Genomic DNA, 8,382 nt, shown 5'->3' with positions numbered 1-8,382 from the left:
ATATATATAGTCTGACCGTATGACAAAAAACAAACTTAAAACCATAAATGAAATTAAATTTTTTTTCTTGACAACGGTCTGATGCCATCGGTCCATAAGCATGATGTCTGAGCCTGAGACTACTTGACAACTAACTGAAATAAGCTGAATTGGAAGTACTGAAATTACTAAAAAATACAACTGAAATAAATTAATAATATAGAAATATGTATATTATTATAAATAAAATAAATTAAAGCTAAATAGAAATATGAAAAAAAAACAAAAGCACATAAAATGACTAAAATTAAAACAAAATATAAAAGGCTATTCAAAATATGAATAAATACTATAATATTATATAATAGTATAGTATATAAATAATACTGCATGTTATGTAACATTTAGTTAAATATGAAACTCAAAAGACTAAGACGTTATAAACGTCAAGAAGAGTCAGTTTTATGTCGCCCCCCAAAAAATGTAAAAAACCTGATATACATAGTTGCACACTCGTGACTGCACATCAGCTGAATTCTATATTAATGCGACAAGTTGCAACATTGCTCAGCAACCCTAAACAATCTAGTCACATCATGCCAATGTGGCATGATGCAATCAAAATTAAAGCACTCCCATTACAACCAATGAAGCTGCCTACAACCGCAGCGCCCATCTGTGATGGAGATTGGAGTGTTTGTGAAAGATTTCTGCCACCCTCCAAACTTTGACAGTGTGTGACAATGAGTGCATGTGACACTTACTTCAGCGGGGCTCTGGCATACACCTGCAGCCAGTCTGGGATCTCGGCTGTGTGGTACGGGTTTGCTGGTACCAGTACCGGCTGGTTGCGTTCTGGTGGGCGGGGCTGGTAAGTGACTGGCGGGGGAGGGGGCTGGTCGTAACGTGGAACACTGAGCAAAAGCAGAGGTGGTGTATTTTAGATACAAAATGGCACCAAACAGTCTCAAAATGAACTGGAACGTCTCGACACTCACCTGGGTGCGCAGGGGTGTCTGTACTGGGCACGTTTGTTGATGTGGTCAACATAATACACTCCAAACTCAGCTGACTCCACCCTCTCCCAGCCCGGCGGAAGCCCCTCTCTCTCCAGCGGATGGCTCCAATGAGTGGTGTTTGTGTTGTGATCGATGTAATACCTTCTGCCTCGAATCGTCCAATCAACAGTCCAGCCAGGAGGAAGAGCCGCCTCCTCCCCGCTCATGGTTGTCAGATTACCCACCGACTTTGCTGGCACACGTCCGATCGCTAGAAAACAACAAACACATGGAAGTATTACAGATCTGTATGCAGGAAATGATTCAGTGTGTGTATTAGAATGAGATTTTGTTTTTATTTTTAATTTGAACACAAAGGTGGTGAAGTGATATGAAAGAGAGATGGGGAGAAAACAACAAGTCACAGCTGCAGGGTGAAATCTAAAGCAAAAAACCCCAGAAGACCATGAAAAGTTCAGCACAAGGAAAAACACACACAATGAGAAATACTACAGGAGAGTGACAGCCCAGAAAGTTTGTGTTTACTAGGCAAAAGTGTATACAGAGAAAATCATGGACTGAGCAGGGCTGGCAAAATAAAACCGAGTAACACTGTAAATATCTCATCTCTTGTTTATACTTTAGTAGCAAAATACTGTTCGAGTTGGTAATTTTGATTCATTTTTATGAATCTGTTCTAATGACATGTTTGCTTCACTCAAAAACATTCACTTTATGTTTTAAACTTTATATTCTTCAAAGAATCCTGGAAAAATGTATTATGGTTTCCACAAAAACCATAATAATAATCTTGGTCTAATATTAAGAAACATTTCCTGAACATCAAATCAGCAATACAATACAATACCATATAATATAGTATAATATAATATAAAGACATGATTTTAGATATATCACTCCGCTTTAATCATGAGCATATGTTTTATGAGGGAACTGTGTGTTTGTGTGTGAGAGTCAGAGCTGGAATGTGTGATGACGTCAGTGTACAGTTTCACATCTCTTCTCCTGCTCAATAGCTCTAGAGGTTCATCTCACTCATACACCCATAAATATATACTTGTCCCAAAAGTATTTGAACACTTATGTATGAATTTTGTACATTCAAGTATGGCTTAGGTGTGCAAATACTTTGAGGCCACTGTTTTAATCTGATTAATCTGAGAACAACAAGTTCATTCTGATGAAGAAACCAAGAACCCATCTGCATATTATAGGAGACAAAATATTAATATACAATTCTGTCACTAATCTGACCCAACCACATTACTGCAAAGCTGTCCATCATAGAAATGGATGAATCTTCATTTAATGCAATCAGCAAGACAGAAACACTTCAGGAAGAGATAAATGCATCAAAGCAGACATTCTTAGCAGATATCAAGCTACAGTTTCAACATTATGTGATTTGTCTGTCCACAACACAAGCAATCAGCCACACTAAGAGAGTCAATCTGAACATATCTGATGTTTAGAATACATTTATTAATTATGCAACACAAGATTTAGGACCAATGAAATTTCAGGGTGGGCATGCCACTACAAAAATAGAAACCAGCAAAATGTCATGTCACTCATCATGGCTGGTTAAGCTGTATTCAAGGCAAACGATTCTCTCATCCATAAAGTGTATATTTATATTTGCCTTTAATACAGTTTCCAACCTTCTTAGAATAGATTCATTTAATTTTTGAATAGTCTCCAGTGGAATACCATCCCTCAGAACATCTGAGAATTACCTTAGAAAAGTTAGAGGTGGGAATCGGCTTCTAACACTTCTCTCCAGAACTGCCAACAATAATTTGATAATCAAGTCAGGTACTGAGATGGCTAAGTTAGATGTTGATTCAAGTTCAGCTTGAAGGTTTCTCCAATTCTAAATAGGTTTATTCTAATTCTTGTGCAGGTTTCTCTTTGTGAGGTTTGGTTAGCAGTGACTGAAACGCAGCTTTACACACAACTGACAGTCTGCATGGAGAGGATCTTGAGACTCCAGTAACTTCAAACACCTGTTTGCTGCTCAGCAGTGGCTTTTTTACAGCTGGCATTACAATACAGTTCATTTGTTTGACAGAAACTTTCCTTAATAACTCTTTATCTGACCAAGATCTTCTGTGCTCTAAGTCACTCACAAATCTTTTGACAGTTCAATAATCTCTATTTGCTTTTCGCAAAATGTTATTTCTTTTGATGCCTTTTGCAAGACATTGCATTGTTTCATACTTTTCATCTTCAGAAAGACCTTTCTTCCTCACCATATTGCATGAGAACTGTGACTTGCTTAATAATGTGGAACAACCTCTTTAAGTAGGGTTTCCATTTACCTAAGACGACCTGGCAAACTATTGAACAAACCTGTCTGAGATTGATACCAGTTATCAATCTCTTTATTATACCGAAATCCTATTGATATGTCACTTGCATAATAATTTGGAACACAGTGTATTTATAGTACAGAGTGACAGTCATGTTTGTTATTTCATGAGGAGTCTTTTATAATGCATGTGAGTCTGTACATGTAGTGTTATTGCATGCCAGATGATGTGTTACTCACCTGGGGGTGGGCGACTGTGAGGCTGGGGCGTCTGAGGCTGTCCTGGGTTTCGTGGGTAGCTGAGTTCATTGTACTCATAGTACCTGTAGTTCTCATTAAAGTGGTCTGGTCTGCGTGCTCGCCTGGGTTGGTTATTGTAGTACGGCTCTGGAGGGTAGTAAAACGGGCCGCCGTCTCCATTCTCTGTTACCGAACCAGCATCGCTCATGTAAGATGGCGAGGAAGGGGAGTAATCACAATGAAGATGTGGTGGAGCAGACAGCCGATGACTCTCCCTGCGTGACACCTCGAGGGGGGTCCGTGGAGGGGCGTTGCGCAGGAAACTCTTGGGGACGCTAACATCCCCAACGGATCCAGAGGAATATGGACCTGCACCAGACACCCCGGCCGGAACTGGCTCCACTAACGGGGGCTCACGGCGAAGAAACGTTGGATGCCGGATAAACGAGGGCATCAAATCTGGAACAAACCATGAGGGAGGCAGAAGAGGGGTAAGTGGATTAAAACATACTCTGCAATATTTATTTTGTAAAGAATGCTCAAGATAAAGTCTACCATAAAATTCAATATTCAATTATCCAGAAAAGAGTGACAGTGATGCAAAACAAAGTTGCTCAAAATGTGCAACACTGATCATTACTACAATTCTTTGCCTTTTAAGAACTGTTTTTTTAAGAATTAATGTTTCTAAAATAAAAAGAATATTACATATTTAAATTATTTTGATTTACTGGACTACAATTTTTTTCGGATGTCTCGAGTCATGGTTTAAATGTGTAAAAGTTTTCCTTACAAAAATAATAGTGAAAAAAAATTGGATTTCTAATATTTTTTTTTTCCCAATACAAGTAGAAGTCTATGACTACATTATGCAAAATTTATACTATATTATGCAAAATATATTTGTGGCTAATTTGCATTTTGTGTGTGTGTGTGTGTGTTTGTGAGTACTTTGACTTACTATCCACCCAATCATGCCCTGATACTTTAACTTACAATTAAAGAACTACGCAACATTAAATGACAATAGTGTTAATATGAGGTTATCCAAAATTAGGTAATAAATACAAACAGATGTTATTCACATAACTACAAAATGCCATTTTAATTTGTACTCTATTATAGATGTGCCAATCCTGTTATGGAGAAAGTTTAAATCATAGTTTAAAAATAATAATAAAATCAGAAATAAAATCAGAAAATGAGAAATCAACTTTTGAAATAGGGTAAAGTGTGTGTCAAAAATATTCTTTGTTTTAAAAATAAACTAAGTGTGATATTTTAAGTGGACAATTTTATATGAAATGACACTTAAATTGCAGTATTCAATAGGAACATATGACAAATTATCTTTTTTCTTAATGCAAAAGGTATTCCCAGGTTTACAATATTAGGCTGACAGAATATGTAACAGTGTACATATTGTTTCTGTCAGTTGTTTAAGCAACAATTACAGTGACGAAGCTTGACTTGTATTGACATTTAATTAATTAAACATACAGACACTTAAATTAGGTTTCATTCTCAAAAGTTTTATACTCCAAAATACGCCGAAAAAGTATGTTATATAAAAATGCAGATTATTTAATGGCTTATTTTCTATTTTGTGGGTTTTGTTAGGCAGATTGACTTAAATTACTCACTTCTCAGAAGCGGGGACGTTTCTTTCTTCACATATTTGCCCTGAACTTCTGCTGGCTTGGACGCTTCGTTTTTACTCTTCTTTCTAGAGAGCATCGTTAATCCGAATCGATTCTGGACCGATTAGACTTCGGTTTCATCCTGAAATCCGGATCTAGATTCGCACTGACACTCAAAACCGAGTCCATTTCGGAGCGTTTAGCCCGATAGCTAGTTTGGAGTCATCATGGCTACAGACTGAAAACATACACACACTGGCGATTAGTTTGCATTTAGCGAACGTGTCCTTGTTTTAAGTGTTTAGTCGAACATTACTAACGTTTTTCGATGATTAATTAGCGCTCCCCGTGCGCGCTGTCCAAATTACGCCCAAAGAAAAGCGCACGAAACTTTTACCAGCTGAATATGTCCAACCCAACCCAGCCCTCAATCTCCTTCTGATCCCAGATCAGCTCTCACTGGATCCCTCCTCGCCACCTGATCTCGGATCAGCTGTTTGGATCCATAACTTCCAACTGCCTGATTCCAGAACAGCTTACTTTATTTTCAGATTCAAAAAGTTGTACTAGTATCGCAAAAGCATGTTTATGAGTTTTTTTTTGCTATTTAACTGCCCCTTCGCCTGATCCCAGATCAAGTCTCACTGGATCGCTCTCTCCCCACAGCAGCCTGATCCCAGATCAGACCTTCCCTAAACCAGGTCCTCATAGGAGCAAAGCATTGTGGGAAATATTTGACTTTTCCCCCTATCTTTCACATTTTTTTGTGGTTTTGCAGGACTGTTGTGATGATTCATTACACACATTAGGTTCAACTAAACCAGGTCCTCATAGGAGCAAAGCATTGTGGGAAATATTTGACTTTTCCCCTATCTTTCACATTTTTTTGTGGTTTTGCAGGACTGTTGTGATGATTCATTAAACACATTAGGTTCAATATAAATGACAGAAGTACCTTCCACGAACAGGGTACAAAATAGGGCCAAAACCCCTTAAAAGTAAGTTACTTTTTCAACAAATAGACAGTGAAAGAAGGTACGTCACTTTCAGAAAATTAGGATGTCAAACTAAATTTCATATAAGCTGATTTATATAAGCAATTATGTATTTATTTATGTGGGATTTACCAAAATAACGATGAAAATAAATACATAAATTATAAAATAAACGAAATTAAACTAAGCTATTCTATCTCTCTCTCGCATTATATATAAATGAAAACTCAAACCCAGTGTTTGCTAAAACTATTTTTTTAATGATTTTTTACAAAAAAAAAGAATGTTGTGTTTTTTCATCTGAACCAAGTGTTATACAATTAACACTTAAAGGGTAAGTTAACGTTATTTTCATAACAAATATCGGTAAAGCATATCTTATACTTCACCTAAGGCTGAGTTACAATGCTAAAAACATAAGGACAGATATTTCAAAGCAATTTCAAAATGTTTAAATGCCTGTAATTCTCTGTGCATTTTTTCCCAAAGCATCAAAGCTTGTAAACTGCACTCGTTGAGAGACGCCTGAAATGAAACATCATAACCAGCAATTTTGCTCTCCACACACAAATTATACAGTGGTTACCACAAGGCTGACATCTCCGAGCTCTGAGTTTCTTCTACCCCACATAAATATTTTAATAGACTCCCTATTATTCATATTCACAGTGCTCATAATACATGATTACAGATCATAAATGAAAAATAGGTACACAAAATAAATACAAAGCACAAAGTCCTGCGGCAACTAAAGTAACATTATGGGATGTTTTTAGTGCACACTCTCAAGTGAAAAGGTTTATATTAACTAAACAATCCCAAAGAAATAAAATGCATTATAACAAACAGTAAAAAAACAGTGAAGAAACACTGTGGCATTTGCCCTTTAATTTCCTTCTCTGAGATGCAGGGAATCACTGACCTTGTTTGCATTTCACTACAACTATGTAATGATAGGTGGCTGCATGTGTGTGTGTGTGTGTGTGTGTGAACAGGGGGGCCTCAGCTGTTGGACAAGCTTCTCTAGATCTAAGGAATTTCACCATTCCTTAAGACCACCTTCTAATTGCAGTTTGAGGTCCAGATACACCAGTAATATTACAGTATGGCTTAATAAAAAAAACTGCTATAAAATTAAATTGTTAAAAGCAAAAAAAATAAAAAATATATAACTTAAAGGAAAGTTTCACCTAGAAATAAAAATGAATGGGAAGGAGATTTGGGATCTATGGCAGAAGGGAAGATCTTCAGTCAATACAATTATTTCAGTCTGTTCACTATGCAAAGCTTTCGTATGGCTTCAGAGAATATAGTGCACAAGTCATATGGACTACTTGTATTTCTTGTCCTTTTTGGAGCTGGACGTACAGTATATAGAGCAGTTCGAACATGTTTCTCAGAAGAAAATCATACTGGAATGGCTTGTATGACTAAAATCATATGTAATACAGTTTAAAATCAGGAGCATGAGTAGTGGTAGGGCGCAGGAGTCAATGGGGAAGGGCCGAGGTCACGGACAATCTTGTTGAGGCTGGAAATTTTCTCCTCCAGGAGGAAGTTCTTCTTTTCTGCTACTTTCTGACGCTGTTCTGTCTTCTCCAGGACTTTGAGCAGTTGAGCATTCTCCACGTAGAGGTCTTTGATCAACACATCCGATTCACTGTTCCTGATCAACTACAGAAGCAGAGAGAACAGAACGGTTATGCTGGAAGTCTGAATTTGATGGAGTAAAATGCATTATCAAGAATGTGTTAAAGGACAGGGGAGGACGTCTGTGTATTTCTGTACCTGCGCTTTCAGCTGAGACACTTTCTCCTGTAGCAGCAGTTTGAGGTTTCTGAGCGTGAGCTCCACTTCTCTCATTCTCTCCTCCATCTGTAACAGCACCACCTCCCGCTCGTCCTGCTGGGCATACAGATCAAGGTCAGAGGTCATGACAGATTAAGGTCAATTGGTCTGCTAGAAATCCACTGCCTTAGTTTCTGTGGTTTCTGTACCTTCCCTTCCTTACAAACCTAAAAAACCCTCTAAAATAGATGATATATGAGCAAAACAAAAAAAAACAACCTAAAATAGATTATATAAAAGCAATGGAAATAAATGAAAACATTTTTAAAAATATAAATAGTGTAAAATAAGAGACATGTAAATAAGTCACAGACAATCAAGAGGAAGCATTTTTTTTTTTTTAATTAAAC

General features: G+C 37.2%; 2 protein-coding genes across 3 annotated transcripts in view; both read right to left on the bottom strand.

Moving 5' to 3' along the window:
• The window catches only part of sav1 (salvador family WW domain containing protein 1), a 7,394-nt gene extending 1,764 nt beyond the window's left edge, over nt 1–5,630 (bottom strand). The window contains exons 1-5 of one of the 2 annotated variants that reach the window (XM_016442281.1): nt 5,510–5,630; nt 5,193–5,427; nt 3,550–4,008; nt 978–1,248; nt 744–893 (exon numbers count right to left, since the gene is read on the bottom strand). In XM_016442281.1, coding sequence (XP_016297767.1) covers nt 744–893; nt 978–1,248; nt 3,550–4,008; nt 5,193–5,286 — 974 coding nt within the window. In that variant the 5' untranslated portion in view covers nt 5,287–5,427; nt 5,510–5,630. Of the gene's footprint in view, nt 1–743; nt 894–977; nt 1,249–3,549; nt 4,009–5,192 lie in introns of both variants that reach the window. The other variant, XM_016442280.1, reaches the window with a different exon arrangement.
• An 845-nt stretch (nt 5,631–6,475) lies between these two features.
• The window catches only part of nin (ninein (GSK3B interacting protein)), a 23,433-nt gene continuing 21,526 nt past the window's right edge, over nt 6,476–8,382 (bottom strand). The window contains 2 exon segments of the mRNA XM_016442278.1: nt 6,476–7,858; nt 7,973–8,086. Coding sequence (XP_016297764.1) covers nt 7,643–7,858; nt 7,973–8,086 — 330 coding nt within the window. The 3' untranslated portion in view covers nt 6,476–7,642.

The sequence above is a fragment of the Sinocyclocheilus anshuiensis genome, unplaced genomic scaffold (genome assembly GCF_001515605.1).
Source record: "Sinocyclocheilus anshuiensis isolate Anshui unplaced genomic scaffold, SAMN03320099.WGS_v1.1 scaffold487, whole genome shotgun sequence".
Classification (NCBI taxonomy): Eukaryota; Metazoa; Chordata; class Actinopteri; order Cypriniformes; family Cyprinidae; genus Sinocyclocheilus; species Sinocyclocheilus anshuiensis.
This window is presented reverse-complemented; position numbering and strand designations above follow the sequence as displayed.